Source organism: Apostichopus japonicus, chromosome 18 (genome assembly GCF_037975245.1).
Source record: "Apostichopus japonicus isolate 1M-3 chromosome 18, ASM3797524v1, whole genome shotgun sequence".
NCBI lineage: Eukaryota > Metazoa > Echinodermata > Holothuroidea > Aspidochirotida > Stichopodidae > Apostichopus > Apostichopus japonicus.
Window position 1 is genome coordinate 16,404,430 of NC_092578.1, and position 22,391 is coordinate 16,426,820.

At 36.0% G+C, this 22,391-nt stretch overlaps 1 protein-coding gene across 3 annotated transcripts in view; it reads left to right on the forward strand.

The window, feature by feature from the left end:
* The window catches only part of LOC139958573 (integrin alpha-8-like), a 120,277-nt gene that overhangs the window by 69,967 nt on the left and 27,919 nt on the right, over positions 1-22,391 (forward strand). For all 3 annotated transcript variants that reach the window (XM_071955723.1, XM_071955722.1, XM_071955724.1), the window contains exons 9-15: positions 5,790-5,878; positions 7,345-7,451; positions 17,697-17,820; positions 18,350-18,455; positions 19,901-19,998; positions 21,045-21,138; positions 22,173-22,218. In XM_071955723.1, the coding sequence (XP_071811824.1) occupies positions 5,790-5,878; positions 7,345-7,451; positions 17,697-17,820; positions 18,350-18,455; positions 19,901-19,998; positions 21,045-21,138; positions 22,173-22,218 (664 nt within the window). The remainder of the gene's footprint in view (positions 1-5,789; positions 5,879-7,344; positions 7,452-17,696; positions 17,821-18,349; positions 18,456-19,900; positions 19,999-21,044; positions 21,139-22,172; positions 22,219-22,391) is intronic.

Sequence of the window (22,391 nt, forward strand, 5' to 3'; positions counted from 1 at the left end):
TTTTGCAATTGATAAAGTGACAATTTAGAAACACAAGCCTCAAGGAATTTTACTAGTCCTTAACTATCTCTTAAAGACTGGAGAAGAATCGTATGTACGATTACCATTGCAAATGAAAATTGCTAAACGAGAAGTGTATCCTGTTTCATTTGCCGCTTGAGACTTGGATAGGATTTTAAATCATGAGATCATGTTTTGCTTATTAAATAAAGAAAAATGCAGGGTTTTCAGATTTTTTTTCTTTAAAGATTTGTTACTTAGCAAGAAAATTAACTTTTTTTTTTGTCTTTTTTTTTGGGGTGCTATTTGACTGAATTTGAGCGTTTTATGTGGACTGTTTTAATCGATTATGATTTATTTATTTATTTTTTCTCGGGGGGAAAGGGAATTCACAGCGCGGTACTCCCTCACCTCATATAACCTTATGCATTACCGTATTTACCTCGCTCTAGCATCTGGCAATTGTCTGTATGTGAGTGTGGCCATCTCCCTTCCGTAATTGCCAGCCTTCGGTGCAAGTATCGCTCTTCTCATTGCTCTTCATAAAGCTTCATATTTCAATCACTTCGTATACTGTTATCGTTGTTTTTGTAGTTCTACTTCATCTGTTCAACGTCCTGCACGTTTGAACTGGCTTTTGTCGATTAAACGTTTCTTTTTTCGTGAATTTCGAACATTTTTTGGTTGCCTCGTGAACGTTGTTCACGAAGCGTGGCTAGGCCCGCACATTAGTGTAGCGTCGTCCTAGAGTGGGAGTTAGTGGGAAATCCAGCTTGTGCTTAGTTGGAACTAGACTTTGAGGACTAAAAGACAAAAAGACTTGACAGAATCAGGAAATTAGTCAATGTGTAATTGAAGTTTAAAAAAATTGTGAGGTTTGGGCCAAAAAAATATAAAAGAAAGATAGCTTAGATTAATCTAGAACTAACGTTAAGACTGGCTTCTTTCCACCTACAGTATCTGTATCCCTCTCACTCTCTCAAGATGTTAGATCCTGTAAGAAGAATCATTATTTTACCCACTTTGCCCTATTTTCGCTCAGTTCAAGTGCCTTTTGGAACCAAAATAAAAACCTTCATCATCAAGTTTCAAAGGTTTCTTTCGGATTCACTTGGTCACCTTCCTAGAGATTCAAGCCCAAAGGCCTACACGGATGTCGCTCTCTGCAGTTTCGGGCGCAACATGATTCCTGCTTTGTGACACTTAATTCCCGAAATTCAAGTCTAACCATTATCTCTGTCGTCTTGCTCAGGTGTAAGGAAGGATTGTAAGAGTTAGATCTCCTATATAAATGTAATGTCGTATGCAAATGCCTTTATCTGTGACACGTTCAAGAATTTACGTTTCTCTTCATGCTCAGGGGGTGTAAGGGAGGATTATTCAAATAAAGGTTTCTTCATAACCACATCTATGAATATTTATGGAGATCATTGGGAAGTTCTGGACCATTGTAATTTAAATATCATTTGCATGAATGAATAAATATGCAATATCGTATGCAAATGATTATCTGTGACCTGTTCAAGAATTTAAGTCTTATCTCTGTGCTCAGGTGTAACGTTAGGAAGGATCATTAAAATAAGAAATTTTCTTGATATAAATCACTTCTATGACTTGCATGGGACATTGGGAAGTTCTGGACCATTGTAATTTAAATATCATTTGCATGAATGAATAAAAATGAGATATCGTATGCAAAATGATTATCTGTGACCTGTTCAAGAATTTAAGTCTTATCTCTGTGCTCAGGTGTAAAAGGAAGGATCATTTAAATAAGAAATTTTCTTGATATAAATCACTTCTATGACTTTCATGGGATCATTGGAAAGTTTTGGATCATTGTAATTTAAATATCATTTGCATAAATGAATAGAAATCAATGCATTTTTTATGTGGAAAAAACAACATTCATTACCAAATGGTAAGTTTGGCCAAACGTAATAAATATGCCCATTGCAACCAAATTAGGCAAAAATATAAATGCTGAAAATGCAAAACTTATTCACAGCTTCATGCACAAACATATTGGCTAAAACAAAAAAATGCACAGAATTTTATACTATGGAACGAACTAGTCTACTGTAGCATAAATGAATAAAAATCAATGCATTTTTTATGTGGGAAAAAACAACCTTCATTACCAATGGTAAGTTCAGCCAAACATAATAAATATGCCCATTGCAACCAAATCAGGCAAAAATAAAAATGCTGAAAATGCAAAATTTATTCACAGCTTCATTCACAAACAAATTAACTGAAACGAAAAATGCACAGAATTTTATACTATGGAATGTACTAGACTACTGTAGCTCTTCAGTTACCTGTCTACTGTATATAACTGCACTTTAATTATGTAGAACCTATAGAACCATCTGAAAACCTGAGTGCAGTGACCATACTCAAGTGATGGGCTATGCACTTCCTGCTTTTACCACTCCCCCATCTTCCCCTCCCCCACCCCCCCCTCAGCCCTCTCCCTTATCATTCTGAAACCCAGAAATGTCCTTCACCACAGTAGTTCAAGAACATTTTAATCTTTGCATCTTTTATTTTACTCTTTGGCGGAGTATTTGTATAGTTGCAATCAAAGCCTGTAGAATTTTGTTTTTCTTTTCATTAGGAATGATATAGTCAGCCTGTTGATTTAAGTATCCGTTTTGAATGTAAGGTGGGGTGTGTTTCGCATCTCGCCTATACCGTAGTGCGGGTACCGATGGCGGGTCTATGTATAAAATATTCTGCCCAGTTCTCGATAACGTTCGATTTTTAAAGATAAACGTGCACGACAAACAATGTTTCGACCATCTGTCATCTTCCTTTCGACGGCGATCAGATTAAAATTGTCTGCTGTTTGTTAAAAATATCGGAAGAACATCCTACGTCAGGATCGTTAGTCACGGCAGCTGCGACTGATTAGAAACCGAACGAAAGAGGAGCAGAAATCCAGTAAATTTGATCACATGGTTGAATTAGTTTTCACTTTTTTTAAAGAAATTCCCAGATATATTTGTAATGCCTTGCTCATCGCCGGAAGAGAGACAAACAAGAGACCGCGGTTTCGCGGACGTTAGTCATCGATCTCTCAGTCGACGACGGTGATCTTTGAAAGTGTGAAATTTTATGATAATTTGTGTGTTTGTTATAATGTATGTTGCTAGATCAATTTTCAGCCACCTACATGGAATTCAGAAATCAAGGCAAGAACTGTTTATATACTGGAGGGGGGGAGGAGGGGAGGGAGAGAGGAGGTGGGGGAGGGAGAGGGGAGGAGGGAGAGGGGGAGGGGAGAGGGAGGGAGCAGCTGATTATATATAGTAGCAGTCACACTGAAGGATAAAATATCATGGAAAGGATGAGATATGAACAGGGGAAATCGGGAAACTCAGGGGGTGCACTTTGAGTACAAACCCTGTTGTGAACAGTGTCCCATTTTGTCAACGAAAAAGACATTTGTTTCTCTAAAAAAAATTAATATTTCATTTGTTGAGACCACCACCTCTACCACTCTCCTCCATATACACTTTCCCATGAACCTAAACTAAATGACTGGAAACACATGTAATGGCCTTGTAAAATTTCTCCACATGTTTTCGCCCCACCGGAACTGTTGTTTTCAACAACTTTACAGAAAATACAGTTTTGATTCAACATGTGGTAGCATCTGATCCAACTCAAAATATAGTCCTTGCTAATTAATAGGTAACTTACAATATTCTGTTTAATTGAAAAAAGAAAAAAAAACGGTGACATGTTTATGAAATTTAGTAGTGTAAATAAGAACATGACATTCCCAAATGTGTATGATTCCAAAAGAGAATATTGTGATAATTTGATTATGAAATTTGAATAATTTAAAGCTAATGTTTTAGCTGCATTGTATAAATGAGATTATGTCATTGAAAAGGATAAATAAAAAGAGAAGTAAAACCCAGCAATTTACATACTCAAGGTGCTTGATGTTGTCCCCAAATACTGTCACAAGGAACTGTGGGTGTACGCTGTCATTCAGACATTAATTGTGCTCAAGAAAAGGCCTGATTTAACTCTGATTCGTGGTTAACTTGTTCTTACAAATAAAACTGTTTTCCTCTTGATTTATTTTACAACCTGCAAAGATTACTCCCAGGCAACATTCTACTTACATGTCGTAACCGTTTTTTATGATTCCTCGTGTATTATCCCGCGCAGTGCATTCCTGTTTGTTAAGCTACTGTAGCTTTTGTCATAGATTACAAGACTTGACCCAGTTGTTGTAAGTAGCGCCTTTTATGGGTTTGTTTTGGAAATTTGTCGCAAGCTAGTTTTTAAGATAGATGTTAAAGTAAGCGAGGAAAAACCAACTCAACGAGGAATACCTTCAGGTGAAGTACAGTTTGCAATGCAAGAAGTTGAAATATATATAAGGTCAGGAAAAGCCCTGGTTAATTCTTGTCGGCGCAAGTTTCCAATCAGGATTTTTGTCCACGTAGCAAGGTGCTCCTAGAGTTTTATCGATTGAATCTGACTTTTCTGTTGAAAGTTATGGCATTAAACGGTATGGTTTGGAATTGATTTTTTTGAAAGTGTACAATTGTACATGCTGTTAAGGGGGGGGGGGGGGAGAACAACAACATTAATCCGTCATTCTTTTGAAACTAGCTGCATTTCTTTCAAGGTAATTAACTGCTATCAGAATTTGTAAATTCCCTACAGCAGAGTTATCAAATTATGATATTTTCTTGCAATTTATAAACTGGTAACTTTCATTTTTAAAGAGAGTGAGTTTGGGGAGAGGGGGGTGGGAAGGCGGTGTGACGGTTGATCTACTGCATGTTCTCAAATGTGGATGTGTAGGGGTCAGTTTATAATCTCCAGTAGGGGTTACCAGACCCTGATTCCCCTTGCCCTCTCAAAATGTGAACAGGGCTTAAGAAACTAATAAGTGGCTTTCTTAATTTGTTGAGTATATAAACTGGAGTTCATTAAGTAGTAAAATAGAGATTTCTGTTTTATAGGTGATGCATTCTTATCATCCAATAAGTCACAACTGGCTTTCAACTGCTCCACTGATTATTCCAAGAAGAGATCATCTTTTTTATTTTTGTACATGTTTACCTCACCATCAACTGAAGGTTTATTATTGTGGTTTTTGAATGGGAAATGTGAGATGGGTTTGATGTCACGTCCCACCATCCTGGCCGGTCCTCGTCACCACATTGCTATCCGATGAGCTATTTTAAAATGTCTCTGGGTTTACGACACAAGGTTGAAAGACAAGTGGAATTTTGATCGGTGTGGTACAAGAGTACGGTTGCTGAGGTGTCATGACCTTAAACATGAAAACATTTTGGAATAAATAGCTCTCAGACAGTGCTGGCTAATTACTCCAGATGAAGAGTTAGTATAAACATTCTGTGAGGCATCCATGGGATTATCTAAAACTTTAAAATAGGATTGTGTTACGCTATCTTAGCCCGCATTGATTTTAATAGGCTACAAGTGATTAATATGCTTAGGAATTTGGGCTTACTGCGGTGTGGATGCCATTTTGCAATTTATCTCTGATGGAGATTTCTACATACAATACTCATACATAATACTGTACAATATTCACACATTTTGTTATTATTTAATTTTTTTTTGTTTTTTTTTGTTGCCAAATTATCCGCAAGATTTGCTGTGCATTATGGGTTTTTCAATAAATTTGGTAAAATGAAAGTGAGAAACTGTAAAAATAGACTGATACTGTAGTTATTAAATGAATGATAAGTTAATTTATCATATTTTCTGTATTTTGTTTTGTCATGCAGGTTTTGCAGTGAGTTATGGAGAGTTTACAGACGACCAGACCGCTGACATTGTCTCAGGTGCACCCAGGGCATCATTCTTGCAGGGCCAGGTATGATGTTAATTTTAAACCGAGTATGACATTCATACGAAACCAAGTCTCGGTGTGAAGCAAATATGGCATTTAATAAAGAAAACATCGATGTTTTACCTTGAATGTGCCAATCAATCAACAAACATCACTTAACATATTTAAACATAATGTCTCATTAAAACCGAGTACGATATGACGCCAGTTTTGTATTAAGCCAAGTTTACTTTCGGTGACCATAAATATGTGGGCATTATCTCCTTACTCGCAAGGAAGCCGACAACCGCATTGTTCACAAGAGAGTTGCTACTGCGCAGTGATCACAAGGAAAGCTGACCTTTGCACTACGGCAGTCACAATATCTCTCTCAGTGTTGTGTTTTAAGCCGATCCTTACAGTCATGTTTAACTTCACCATGCATCTCTAGGGACTTACAATGTATCAATTAATGATAGTGTGACATATTGGAACTCATTCAGAATACTCAGAATCGTATCTTTCATTCACTTATTTGAAATTTTAGATTTTCATTAAAAATAGATCGCTTAAACCCTAAAGCTATTCGTCAGACTTTTTTCCCCTGTTTTTTTTTTTTTTTTTTTTTTTTTTAAAGGGAAAAAGAAAAAACGTTTTGCTTGAAAGATAATCATCTATCCACAGCATTTGCATCTAACAGTTGCCGGGGTTTTAATGCCTATTATGTGTTTTATTCACGTTCGCTTCATGGTTGCTATGGATTTTTTTTTTTAAAGATTTCCTTTAAGTATTTCGCAGTCATCTTAATCATATTGAATGTAAAAAGAGGGTAGGATAATCTAGAAGGTGCAGTTGAAGATATTGATGCAAACTGCATCATATTTGAATTAAAACGTTTCAAAACATGTTCTGAAAAATGGCTCTCCACAAGCTGCAACCCTTTTTTGGGGGGGAATTTCCGTGAAGGGTTTGCAAAGTTTCCTTGTTGTTTATCTTGCATTATAAAGATTTTCCGTCTAAGGACAAAAGCAAAGACGCCAAAAAATGCCAATTTTTTTAATTTTTTTTTTTAAATGTTATTTTTGGTGTTTTAAACATGATTTTTTAAAAGTCTAAGAAGTATTGTTTCAGTCATGGCTCTCATAGTCACACAAAGTGTTTTTTTCAACAAGAGTTTATATGTGTTAAAAACCAGGAAACTAATCGATCGATCAATTAATCAATCAATCAATCATTGACTTATTTCAAGAAACCTGAAAGGAACCTACTCTGTTTATCAAATTGAACCAGAATAATTAAAGTAAGAAAAAGTTAAGAAAAAAATTGCAGAAATGAATTTCCACACAGGTGGTAATGTAAACACCCCTGAACATTCGCCTAACTCCTGCCTCCACCCCCCCCCCTCCCCCGGTCTCAAACTTGTGTGTATGGGTCCCTTTAATGTGAGAAATAAATTCATAAAACTGTTTATATGCTTTGCATTTCATGCCTGTCTTTACTTTTCTACAAAGGTTGAAGTATTTTCTTCCGATTTGGAGTCCCTCTATAATTTTACCGGTGATCAACTTGGAGCCTACTTTGGCAGTGAAGTGATAACAGCAGATGTAAATGGTGACGGGTGAGTCGAATCTATCAAGTTTTCTCAAAATAAAGATTTGCAAACTTTTGGAATGTAGTAGGATAGGTTGTATATATTCTCCATATTACAAGATCCAAATCTCTGAAAAATAAGAGGTTTTCAACTTCTCCCCGGGAGTAGCCTTTACTCACAGATATGACGATAAGGATGACAACAACAATTCTCTTTCTTTAATAATAATTTTGCCTTTTTGAAATATCATATCCCACTTTTTGCAAAACTTGGTTTGGCTTGTAAATAGACCTTTCTCTGCCAGTTTGAATCCTGTGATGACCTATCATAACTTAACCACCCTAACTTCAACTCCAAACCTGTCCACTCTTCCCTCTCTTGTGCAAATGCAAAAATTGTTTGTTTTAATTTTTGTATGATTTGAGTATTTTTTGTTTTGTTTACAAGCATAAATCTCAATAAACCAATTTATGTAAAGCAAACGTATTAGAACCAAAGAAAAAATGAAAAAATTTATCTCAGCCAATGTGTGATTTTCTGATATAACAGCATACTTTGTTGTGAAAACCTTCCTCTCTGGAAGTTGAATGATTACAAATTCAAATGTTGCATTCTCTGGTTACCCCTTAACGAGCCAATCCATGTCTGCTTCAGCGTCTCTTTGACTCGTTGCCTGTAGCATCGATGTCTTGAATCAAAATTCTCATAGAATTTCAATGTGTCATTTTTGCCAAGAAAGACCCCTTTCCGAAAAAAACTGGATACAATGTGAACCCTCAAGTTTGCCTCCTTCTTGTGGCATTGCATAGGCAGATACTATTCCAATGACCTCAACGGTTTAGAGTGAATAAAGGCGCGAAAATCTGCGGTCAGATAGGACTTAAGATGCAAATTAGCTGTCAGTTCGGTCCCCCTCTCGACTGAAATGACATCACTTTAACGGCGAGAGAGTTTCTTCTGAAATTCAGACGTCGGGGAAGCACAGTCTTCGGTTCATTGCCCACGATTTGAAAAGTTTGTGGAGATAAAAAATGTCCACTTTTGCATCTGAGAGTAGCTAAAAAAAAAAAAAGAATAGATTATCTAATATGAAATGATATTCAACTTATAGTATCTATGAGTTTTACAAAGCAAAATTGCTTGATTTGAAGAAGCCTCGCACTGGGTTTTAGTACTTCTTGCATTCTTTTAGCTCTAGAGTAGACAGAAAGAATAGCAGTCCATCCGAAAGAAAAGAAATTAATAACCAAAGAGAAAAGATAAAAAGCTGTTAGTATAATGACAGTCTTTTGGTGTCAGAAATGACTCATCAACTATCCGTCGGAGCGTTGATTCGTTAGTCTCAATTAATTGAGTGATTTCACGATTGTTTTGTCATTTCAATGGATGTAAATGGAGTCATTTCCAAACAAGTGATGACAATTTTCAGAGAGAAATACCAACAAATTGTTCTGATAAAAAGCTCATAAATTAGTATTGCAAAATGTAGGCACTTTATTTATTATTCCTGTGCCTTCATCTTTCGTAGACAAAAGCCAGTTATTTTTGGTTTGGATATTTCTTACATCAGAAAGACTGATTGTAGATATAGCAACTCTTTCCATGTTTGCATTCCTATTTTAGGAGATATATGACAAATTATGTAGTCAGTATTATGAGAAGAATTTAATTGGCAGTCACATTAGTAAGTTTCGTTTTGTTTCGTTTATTTCTGCCTATTAATTGACAATTATTTCAGATTATTAATACATAGCTATATAACAAAGAGGCAGCGGGACCAGAATTAGTACTTTTTGAGTCTGGTCCCTTCAATACAAAGTAAAACCAAAACCTTAAAAATTTAAATAGCGAAAAGAAAAATTAAGAAAAACACATACACAAAGAAAAACACATAGGTATGTACGATTTTATATGTGTACTTGTAAGTCATTCATCTTTGTGGAGACGTAGCAAGTCATTTCTGAGGGTACTTACTTATAATATGAGGATTCATACTTATCATATGAGAATTCATACTTATCATAGGAGTATTAATACTTATCTTGTGAAGTCATTCATCTGGTGGAGACAAAGCAAGTCATTTCTGAGGATTCATACTTATCAAATGAGAATTCATACTTTATCATATGAGAATTCATACTTATCATACGAGGATTCATACTTATCATATGAGGATTCATACTTATCATATGAGGATTCATACTTATCATATGAGGATTCATACTTATCATATGAGGATTCATACTTATCTTGTGAAATCATTAATCTGGTGGAAATATAGCAAGTCATTTCTGAGGATTCATACTTATCATATGAGAGTTCATACTTATCATATGAGAGTTCATACTTATCATATGAGGATTCATACTTACCATTTGTAGATACATATATAATAAAGATCAATTCCTCCCTTCCCTTTCTCCTATAACATACAAACTCCGATCTATCATAGCCTGCACACCTAATGATATTACCAAGTTATATGTTGACATTCTTAACTACGTTATAAAGGAAATCTACTTGTGTAGTTATAGTCAGTTATATGCAGGACTCAAAATTTGTGCTATTTTACTGTCAAAAATGCTAACTGTGGAGTTTGCTATTTTACCAGTAAACCAAAAAAAAAGACATTTGCACCTTTCTGCCAGTAAGAGCTGAAACACACGGTACAGTTGGTTAACAATCGTCAGTCCAAGAATCGGTGTGAGTTTACAGACATGAACACTGTACATATTTATACTGCTCACTATCAGCAAAACATTATTGAGCTGCTTTCAAAAAATCTGTGTACAATAACAATTGATATGTGTTGTACTTCAGGTAAATGCCACTCAGAGTTACTTGGCTTTTATAGCCCGTAGCTTTTTCTAAGCACTGGCAGTTTTATTTTTATTTTTATAGCCAATGGCTAATTAGTTGTTAAATTCTAGGCCTGATATGCAGTATGCTGGTTTGTACATCAGACTTTTACATGAGTCTGTTAAGTAACCCACACTCTTATGCTAGAGTACTGACGCACACCAGTACTCCCCCTCGTGGAAATTTGTGCTGTTGCTGGGGGAATTTTGCTGGGGTGGAAATTTTGCTAGGGTGGAAATTTGTGCTGTTGCTAGGGGGAATTTTGAAAAAGGAGTCGTAAACAGGACCCAGCGCAAAGTTATGTACCCATGCTCGTGTTTGCAAGGTTTCTAAATATGGTACTCAAATACAAGGGGACATCTACCTGCACTTGTGCTCATGCAGTTGTACTCCCACAACAAGTCGTGTCTTACATAATGTCTTATCTGGTTTTAGAATGAAGCATCGATAAAAACAGATGTTTCACATGCCATTTATCCGCCCAGGAAGGGGATACTTTTTCTCTAACTAGTCCTTTCCTTGTACAATGTTTCATTGGCTAATTTTTTTTTTTTTTCCCTGAAATGCCTCAGTTTTATTCAAGTTGAAGAAGTATAATCTATCCGTGATGATGAATATACTGTAGTCACATCTGTGTCATCGGTTAAATTTTTTTTAACCGCTCTTTTATAGATATATATATGCCTGGCCGCAGAAGGTTATGTACTCAGTTGTCGTGAGTCATCGTAGAATTACCATAGAGCACCTTGCTCCCTGTATCCACAACTGTCACAAATTAGTTTATCGTGGAAAGAAATTTATCGGTAAAATTGGCAAATTCTTCCAGAAATTTACCTCGTTCGTGTGTGATTAAGCAATATGAGTCAGGCTCGGTCAGTGCATATGTATCTGCAGCATAGAGTAACCCCTCCCTCTAATGTGAAAGCTTACCCTCGGTTGTATTCATTATACAAAATACAGATTTTCTTCCAACGGTTTCCAATTCTTGTTGATATTTTAAGGCATAACGTAATTTGTTGTTAAAAGGCCATTTCGTGGCCAGGATCTATAGTGGGTGAATTTTTCAAAAACAGTATTATTTAATAAAAGGACTTTCTTAGTCTTTCTCCCAGTTTAGTTGTAGGTCACTATTTGGCAAATCAAGTTAACAATGCGCAATTTATTTTGAAATATTCCATTAATATAGTCAGGGTTTGTAACATTTGAAAGAGGCACAGAAAATATTTTATTTAATAAATATCAGACATTTTGATCATCCATATTTTTTTATGATTGTAAATTTTTTTTTTTTTTTAAACAATGCAATAGTCACTTTTAACCCTGACTCATATATGAGGAGAATTCCATTCTAAGCATATTTTGCATAGGTATTCTGAATTTAAAACAAAGATTAAAGATATTTTTTAAAAAAAGGATAAAGAATCAGGAAAATAACTGGCAGAAAATTTCGTGAAAATATTTGTTATGCCATGTGGATTGAGTTTTTTTTCTGAGTAGTAATTTTGGTTACTTCAAGCTCTGGTTTGTGTTGAATTTGCCACAATCTAGCCAAACCACTCCCGACCAAGATAGGGAAGATAAGGTACCTTAGAAGCCAAATTTTAAGAAAGAAATTCTTTAGAATAAGTCTTATCATTTCAATCTTTATCAGAAGGGAATAATTTTTAGTGAAAGATCATTTTGATAAGCTTACCCATCCTTCACAGATCAATGATCACTATGATATCCATAAAATATCCTTTGTTCGACTTTTTAGAATCAATAATAATTTACCTGTGAGATTCTAGCACCCGTACCCACACCCTCCTGTTTTTAAACCCCTCCTCTGCCTCTTTCTCCATCTGTTTCGTGATAACAAAACATTGAGTGTTTTGAATTTCTCGCAAAAATATGTTCCTTTTCGTTCCCCCCACATTTTCAGTCAAAATTCTCACCTCAAACATTGGACAGAGTGTTGGTCGGTTGATAAACATGGAACTAAACTAAAAGGAGAAGACATGTATCTTAATTATTAGTAAACCGAAATGAGGCTCAAGCTTCCCCATTCTCTTCATACTGTGTCCTTCTTTCAGGAGACTTTCATCAGTTGACGGAGGCCAGCTTTGCAAGAAAAGTGTCTTTTTCTGGTTTCTTATCATCAATCAAACTTTTATAGAAACAAAGTGCCTCAGAGTCTCTAAGACATTTTGGATGGGTAACAGACAGAATGGAGATTAAATTCTTTGCTAATCTCAACAGAGAACCCCCAAGGATGTGCAAGGAGGGTGGGGAGGGGGAGGAGGGGGTGGGGAGGGAGGTTAAGAGGCAGCTAGGATCGTCATGATTTATTACAAACAAATGTGACATAGACTGGATCAAAGGAAAACCTAAACCTTAACATAACTTGACTGTTACTGCAAAAGGTTTAAGTATGACGTATTAATTGTCTACATCATGTTACGTAAATAATAGGGCTTGTTAGAGCCTCTCCCCTACAAGGTACCCTGTAATCTTCATAGTAAGGGTCCTTCTGCCCTTGACCATCGTCCCTCGATTTTCATCTTGCAGGGTGAACCAGCCGTCAAGCTAACACCTTGCTTGTGGTTTTTGTAAATTGTGATAATATGTATGTATTTTAGATCCTCCTGCAAGCAGGAACTCGTGAAGAAGCCATCATTGGCTTATCAAAGCCGCAAGCTGACCGAAGTCAGTCTCTTAGATTCATATTTAACGTCCATATTATGGAAAGATGACCTATGATGATGACCTATGGTAGTAATAGCTACATTAGTTCACTGCCCTCTTACCTGTCTCCTCAACAAAAGCACTCTGCCATCTACTCAGTGACCAACAACACAAAATTGTAACTTTTAATATAGCTTTTCATGCTGGCACAGTACAGTACAACCCTACGTTGTCGTTAAAACATACATATTAAATATACCTCCTAATAAACATTCTACATTTTTTCTTTATTTCCGAAGTTTTTCAAACAATTTGCAAACTGCAGACATAATAATTTACTTTCACTCCTCTCTTAATTACCTGTCACCATTTTCGCATGTGCGCTTAAAAGTCGTTTAGCACATCTTAGCACTGTACCCCTGTGACCTAATTCAGGGTCAACGACCACTTCCTCTTCGCAAATCTACCATTCTCAAAGCTTAAAACTTACAATCGTAGCTCCAGGATAATTTTAAATCCGCCGGAATCTGGTTGGTTTCAAACATTTTGGTGAAATTACGTTAAATGAAGTCAGCATTAGGACCTGAATTCAATATAACATCCTCTGTATCAAGTACTCGATAAGTATCCTGTTAAAAAAAATTTTTTGGGCGTGAAGTTGCTCGTTAAATATTCTTACCATGAGTGTTGTCTTTACAAAGCAAACTCAATGATATTTAGAGACATTCTATGTAAGTCCACAAATATTGATTAGCTGCACCGAGAATACGCTCTCAAAAGTTTCATAGCTAAGTATTAAAATACTGTATCGTTCAAACCATGTTTTTTTTTATCAAATATGCTAGAAGGACATTTTACCATAATTTTGTAGACTTTTGCTTGTTTATAATTTTCCCTCTTGTTAAACTTTTGTTTCATTGAAGATCACCTATCCACTGTTATATAGAATCATCTATCGTAACAACAGCAACAAAATTACCAGAAATACCATTTTTTCACCACCTTAAGGCATTTACTGACTACGAAGAGAAAGGTTTCTGCCAGAGTAGTTTATTTTCAAAACAGTTTTTCTTTGCACTCAACGTGGATGACGTCTCTTGTCATATCAGCGCAATAAATATTACTCTGAAATAATCAATACTTCCATTCTATATTTTGGCTGACAAGAACAGATAAAGACTGAAGCTAGATCAAGAAACGGGCGAGTAAAACAAACGTCACCCGCTTTCGGTAATTGTGTGATTCATCAAAACCCGCCAGAATCTTTTACTTTATGGTAGTCATTTCCGTTCATCAAAGATTCATCTTTATAGCTGCCTTTCCGTGGGCCCCTTTTTATGGAGAAATGGGAGACTGTTCAGTCTCAGAGAGCGGTCATTTTTTTATTTTTAGACAACATACTTAATCCTAATGTGATGTGACCGTTGCATTTCTTGTCTTGGTTTTCTATTCTCTTTATTCCGGGGAGAGAGATTTATTTAAACCTTTACGTACGACTGAATCGCAAGTACTGTGCTAATATTATTCTTTATGGCCTATTAGATGATGTGGAGAGGTAAATTGCGGTCTTCTAGCACACTAGGGAAGAGTAAACTTAGTGTGAAACTGATATTTGTAGAGGTGGGGAAAAAAGAAGCTCTCGATTAAACAGCACTAACATTTTGAGGAGGATTGGTCTCTGATGGCTTCGTAGATATCTCTCTCCCGAACATCGTGTTGGAGTATGTGACATTTAAGAAAGTTTGTTGACTTCTCCCCATGGGCTTGGACATTAAGTGCCTGCCAATTCTCTCTATATTTTCTGTCTATATTGTGAAGTTGATTTATTCAACAAAGACAAAGACACAACCCAAAACAATTCCTGTTTTGATGAGTTAACTTTTGCTGTCGATAAACTGGTCACACCTTCCTCCTCCTCACCCTCCTCCTCACCCATTCCTTATCCCGACAACCTCCAACAGGTTTGTGATTGAGTGGGGAGGAGAGGGGGGGGCGGGTTAGAATGCAAACCGATGTTTGTAGTGTTGAATTTGGAAATTCATGGCGCCATTCCCACGTGAAAATCATTGCTGTAAAGAATTTGGTGAAATTAAGCTTAAAATTCAAAGTTTTAACTTTCTATTCAGTGTTGATCATATGCCTGGATGTGTTGTAGACATACTTGACCTTCTTCTTTACTTCCTTGAAAAATAAAGATGATGAAAATTACACAACGGGTGATAAATAATTACGGCTAAAACTATCTCAAACACTTTCCGAGTGTAACATGAATTTCAAACAAAACCTGGACACTTTCACGGCATGATATCTTCTCGTTAACAGTTTGCGGCGACCATTATTGTACACTTTTCACTTTGTACACTCTGTTTTGTACACTTTGTTGTTTAAGGTTTATACTAGTAATAGCTTGTGTGCAATCTGCAATTCATGCTTTTATATCTCATCCACCTAACGCAGTGTAAGAAATTACCTTCATATGCACAGATAAAAAAAATCATCTTAATATGTATGCAAATACTATACATCTGTTCCGACTTACTCGTTTCTATATGGACCTTTCCTGTTCCTATCTCTCTGACTTAAAAAATATTCAAAAGAGCACAAAGGAACAAGAACAAAAGCCAAAACAAAACAACAACAAAAAACAAAGGAAAATGAAATGGTAGGACAATGACTCAAATGCTTAATACAGCCACAAATTTCAAAGCCAGTTATTCGTCACTTGAGGGTTTATATATCGGTCGGTTCTGTCTGTGATGGTGCGCTAATTCAGGAGTGTCGAAAACAGCTTTTTTTGTTAATCTCATACTCACGTCCTGGATTTCAATAACTGTTAGATTTTATCCGTTACTCAGATCTGCTCAAACTTTATCCAGTCATCTGAACTGGATAATACTGTATAAATGCAGTATATAAACTACATTGATTTTTAAATTAGTCAGAAATTATCAAAACAGGAAATGAAAATTGGAGTAAAAACTTGATCATTTGTTTCGCAGGATATTTTCTTCTCGGGCACGTTGTTAGACTTTTTGTAGGATGAATTTAAAACTAGATATATGCAAATTGGTAAAAGTTTGGAACTCCCGCCTCACCATTCTCTGATTGACCCACTTTCCTGCCTCTCGCTTCCCCTAATTAACCTCACTTTCCATCACCATCCATTTCCTCTTTCTTCTGAATCTGTCATTCTGGCATTTTGAAGTAAACATCAATTTGTATTTAGTCACTGTGAATGTAAAGCTTGAAGCCACAAATATTTAAGAATGCACTTAGTTATAAATCTTTTGAATGTATAGAAAAGTCAAACTGAGCGTTTTGAAATTTTTGAAGTTTATCAAATTCCAGGCTTCCATTAGGCCTTGTGATCCGCCACCACGGTTATTGAGTCCCACTTTAAATCTTGTGTGGTTTGAAATGCCAAGAAACCCCTAATTCCCTCCATGGTTAATTTGGAAAGTTTTAAGTACACAAATGCATAATCTTCAAATACATTTTACCCGGTAACAGCTCTGTAGATTGCCCAGCAATACAATAGAGAAAGAATAGGTGGCCCTGCCCGCCTTGACAACATTCGATTACGTTGGCGATGCGATAAATCTTTTGCGTCAGAGAGCTGAATTTCATTTTTTTTTGGCCTGATGTCGTTTGGACGGTTCCATAAATCAAAAAACTTGTCAGCATGTTTGTACTGTCGTTTCACTGCCAGCAAATATCTGGTCAGTTTTTTTTTTTAATAAAGTCAGACCCATCTCTCAAAGTCTTCCTCAGATGTTTCAATTTTGTTAGCTTGTTAGAGTTTGGGGCCTGCGTGGGCATGAGATGGCCAAGTGAAGGTCATATGGGAGAAATATCTAAAGGTGTGCCTCTTTTGGGTAGAGATATAAAGTAGAGACATGCATCTTAAGTACTCTATTTAAATATCAAGGACGCAAAATCTACTATAATCATCTCTGTATGAGATACAGTGTAGAAGATAAATGTTAAACCATTTCGCGTACTACTCTATTCTGTTTTAATATTAAACATTAAATAAATAAAAAACTTACGGTGTTTAATCACAAAAGCTTTTGGATCATTAATCAAGTATAAGAAACTTTTCCAAATTTCTAAATCACCAGTTAGGATATATATAAGAAAGTAACCTTACAAATATTCCATAATTTACATCTTTAAAAATTGTGAAATGACAAGTTGATCTCTAAATCGTCTTATTAGATAGGTATTTTGTTAAAATTTGCATTTAGTTTTCACATTAGTGAAAAAATTAAAGTTTTGTAGGATAAGCTAGCTGGGAACACCGAGATCACAGCTTGAAGAAGATTCAGCATTTCTATCGGATTCCCTTGTTGAGCGAGATGGCATTTTAATCTGAAAATGACAAGTTGGTCTCTAAATAGTCTTATCAGATACAACTGTGTTAAAATTTGCATTTAGCTGTCACATTTAATGTAAGTTTTGGAAGATAATGCTAGCTTAAAATTCAAAATATCACAGCTTGAAGAATATTTAGCATTTTCTATCGGATTCACAATTTGGCAGAGTTTTAAGCTTTGTACCTTCGCTTACAATATGTCAGTAAAGTTGCCATAACAACCAGTTTCATGCATCTTCTGTTTGCCGAAGATAAATTTAATATCACAAGGTTAAAGTAATGGCTAAACTAAGGTTGTCATGTCAGGCAATTAGTTTGACAGTCGTTAAGAGCCAGACCTTTTAAAATATGTCCGGTCTTTGTTTTTTTAATAGACTTGATGATGTCATCGTTGGTGCGCCGATGTATTCGGATGAACGAGCCGGTTTCTTGGATAACTGGGAATGCGGCAAAATTTCCGTCTACTACCAAGAATCCTCTCCTGCCAAAAGAGCTACGGTAAGAAAAGGAATGAAAGAAAGGTTATCGTAAACATAGATTTACAGCTGTACTCCTTCTTTTTGAGACCAGATTTACAGGGAATCATTTATCCAGTATTTGCATCGCAATTATGCTATACAAAATGGACACATCGTTATACAAGTACAATCATATATAGAATAGTTTTTTTTATACATAGGAACTGTAGTACATTATAAGGGACAAAATATTTTTCAGAGAATTCAAATTTGCTTCCCAAAACTTTGATCACTAAATTAATATTCCCTGGAGTAGTTTTTAAAAGGCATGCAATGGATTAAGTCCTTTAAACAATTTGATGTAATGAAATTTTTAGATTCCTGATGTTTTTTGGTTTTGTTTTTTTGTCTCCTTTTATTAAAGCATTGATGTAAAAGTTCTTGTTCTCTCTTGTCCTGCACCATAGGCACTCTTCAAACCACTTTCTTGATGTATTTTACCTTTTTTAGTCTCCTTTCATTAAAGCATTGATGTAAAAGTTCTCATTCTCTTTTGCCCCGCACCATAGGCACTCTTCAAATCACATTCCGACCACATCCTGGGAACGCAGAAGCAGGCTCGCTTTGGTTACTCAATGACTTCTCTTGGAGACATAAACTACGATGGTTATGATGGTAAACAAATCTATTCAAATTTAAAAAAAATTAAAACGAACAGACTCACAAAATAGAAATTCTCTCGACTTCCAATGACGTTTAGCAGTAAAACAAAATTTTACTTTAACAGTGGTGTAAAAGAAATATATTCAAATATCTAATTTGTGTTTGCAGTAAAGGTTTGAAAAGAATCTTCTCATAGTTTAATGCAATTTAACAATCAGGTACATTCTAGGCTCTAATGTCTATGTACGCTCTGAACAACTGCATAATGTTATCCAGAATCTTGTTGTGCCATAATATGGAAACCACACTAGCAATGCTGTGTTCGACCTGTGTCTTCAAAGCCTAGAAAACATTAACATCACAAACGTAACTGTATGCTTCGTTTGTTCCTCTCACACCCCCTTCATCGAGCCTCTGTTTAGCAATGTAGATGGACTCGTGCTGCAAGGGAGATCCATGCTATCTTTCTTTACCTGAATGACTCTGAGCTTTTTTTTTCTTTTTTTTTCAACGCAATTTCAAAATTCAAGAACCTCTTGTGCATCCCTTTTAACCATCTAGAAAGGGCAGTGATATGGTTTTTCTGAGTGAGCTCTCTCTATCTCATGAAGTTTCTGTCCAGAGTTTAAAAAAAACAAACAATTGTCTGTCTCACAATGTCTCTCAGCAATATAATGTTTCATTTGAAATGACTACTTGGGTTGCCATGACTACCAAGTCATGAAATGACCACAATATTAAGTTACACTTGCTGAATCAAATGAGCAGGTCATGCTTGTTTGTTCTTGTTTTCTTAAAAGGTGTGGTAAGGAGGGAAGGAGATAGGGGGAGGTAGGGGGGAGGTTGTTAATTAATTATCTCATTCTCTGTCAAACAATGATCTGTCTTTCTCTTCCATCCCCTCTTGCTATTCATGAAGACATTTGGTATGACCAATGATTCTTTGAAACAGCACAAATTCAAATTTGGTGGTACCGTGGCTAAAACATCCTCCCACCCTAATGCCACCCTGACCATCACCACCAAAGAAATCAGCCCCATAATACAACGCTCCAATTTTAGGTGCAATCGATGTAACATCAGCCGAAGCTGTCACATTTTGACTTGAAATATATATAATTTTTGAAGTTTGTATTTTTTTTACATTAGATCTGGACTATTTTTCCAAATTTAGCCAGATTATCATCACTCTCATCTTGTCTTCAAGGCAAAGAATCAAATGTTCAGTTCTCATGAAAACCCTGGAGGACTGTTTGTGATAAATAAGTTAAGATTATGTAAATTGTTGACTCTCTGAGACTTTCTGGATGCAGAAGAAAGAAAAGAAAAAAATTGGAGATGTGAGATATTGATAAAAAAGAAATTTTCAAAAGAAATTTCAAAAATTCTCAAAATAAAATTATTTTTTTTGAGGTATGAATCAATATTCATGATTTTTTTCTTCTTAACCCCCCCAGACATTGCTGTTGGTGCTCCATACGATGGTCCCAACGGTGAAGGGAGTGTGTATATATTTAATGGAAATGCTTCTGGATTAGTTTCACGCCCGTCTCAGGTAAGGAAAAGAAAAAAAAAGACAGTTTAGAAATTTATGATTCAAGGATTTTAATATTTCAATAGAGTGTTCCCAAATGTCGATCTGATCATATACAATTTTGGCAGGTAAGGAGTGAAGCTTTCGTAATACTTTCCTACTCAATAAATACTTTTATAACTTCTGGCAGGCAGTTTTCCTTTGAAAATATATAGATTCATCTAAAATACCAACTTTTAGCTTCTAAGGATTTGATTCAGGTTTCTGTTATGCTAGTAGATCATGTGTTCAATCTTCAGTGTTGTTGTTGTTTTGTTTTTAATTGTTTTTGGTATTTTGTAATTTGTTTTCTTTGTCTTAGGCTTGTGTAATCATTACAGTATGTTGTGTTCTTTTGGGTTATTGGGGGTCTTTTTTTGGTTTTGATTTATATCTTAATTTATGTATCTGTTCACTTTTCCATGAACGAACTCTGTCTAAATGTTCAAAGATATGGTTCCATTTCTCAGTTTAGTAGCTATAAAAAGGGAACCGACATTGTGATTGTGGCCTCCTTGATTGACTTAGTCGTCGAAACTCCAGAGATGAAGGTCAGATCGAAAAAGACATGTAAACCAATCTATCTGTAGATTGAGGAGGATTGTAGAATTAGTAGAATATGCTATAAAAGATGTATTTGTAAATTAAAACTTATATCACAATTGGCATGTCACCATGTCTTATTCCACTAAATAATAATAATAATAAAGATATCATCTTATCATACTCACAGCTTTTATGTTCATCCATCAGAATGTATTAGGAAAGCTTAACTTAAAGAGGGCATCCTATCGCACCAATTCTTTTGCATGTGCAAAACGGTGAAATTTATATATCAGTCTTTGGACCCAAAATTATTTTCTGTTTTGGATTGAAAAAGGTTCGGAAAAATGAGATTTAATATCAGGTCGGTGGTCTCTGCCTCGTAGATCTCCTTGCACGTCCTCGGTCAGAAAGATCCAAAAAGTTATAATAAGACCAAAAATATCAGATTGATAAGGAAATTTTAATCTCTTTTTTTTTTGTAGGTTTTATCACCGACAGACCTCGGTCTTAGTAATATCAAAACATTTGGGTTCTCCTTAGATGGAAATATGGACGCAGACGGGAACAATTATCCAGGTGAGAAAATGAAGCAACATCGAGTGGGGTGAGGGGGGAGGGATTTGGTTAGTTTGGGGGGGGGTTGGGGAGGAGGATTTGGTTAGTTGGGGGAAGGGGTTGGGCAGGACCCAAAATGAAATTTGTGTGGCAAGGTGTACCCAACACACTGTAAGGAGTTGGGGGTGGGATGTAGAAGGGAGAGGAACAATATAATAATAATTGTATATTGATTTAATTCTAATGCATTCTCTGGTTAAAACTGCTTTGTCATCCCTAGCCTAGCAGTATGATTATGAATTCCCCTCCAACGGAGTGATCGTATTGTCGAACACAGAATGAAATTCTATTTGGGTATACGAGATGACCCAAAACAACGGCAACGTTCAGCAGGTTCTATATACATGTAAAACTGGGCTGAAGGAGGAAGCCTTGAAAATGCCACCACAGATAATATCAAACTAGATATTATGCTGTTTATTTCATATCTTTAATCTTGAATATCATTCCTTTCAGAGGAGGCTTGCATGGGGAGGGGGAGAGAGAGGAACATTGCGATGTTAGTCAGGCAAGGGATATATACCTGTCACTACACACTTAACTGCACTCTCATGTTGAGATCATACTACAGTGTGTGTTGCAACCTGCATAAACGTTGCAACCATGCATGCAGTAGGATATCAGGCTCTCGGAATGAAATGTATGACGTTGTTGCTAGGGTTACGTACTCTGGAAGGTGTCATAGGTTCCCGCTGATGGAACACTTAATATTCTCCTCTCAAGTTTAAGAGAACATGCCCTATCTTTACCTTTCTTCCATCTCTAATTCTAAAACAGTATTTCCAGTAGTAGTGATAGTCCTCGACATCTGTAATTGCATGAGATTAACGGAAATGAATTATTCCCAAGCATGGTGAGGCTGTATAGGTATTGTATCTTCACGATATGCTCGGCAATCTCGTTCCCATTCCTGTCGATTAGATACTCTTGTCAGAGACAGTCGCTAGGAAACCTGTCATTAATTTACTTCCTCGCCCGTCTTCTCTTACTTACAGATCTTCTGATTGGTTCACAGGAATCTTCCTTTGTAGCTCTCTTCAGGTAATCCACTCTTCTTCGTGTCAGCTGTGCGAAACGTCTTTCCGTACGAAAAGGGGTTTACCGCTTACATTTTTTTTTATATTTATGTCTGTTAGTCGGTTTTGAAAAACATGTAACGACCAGGGGAAATTTTTTTGTTTGAAACTTATTTCATTTGCATATATGCAAATGTG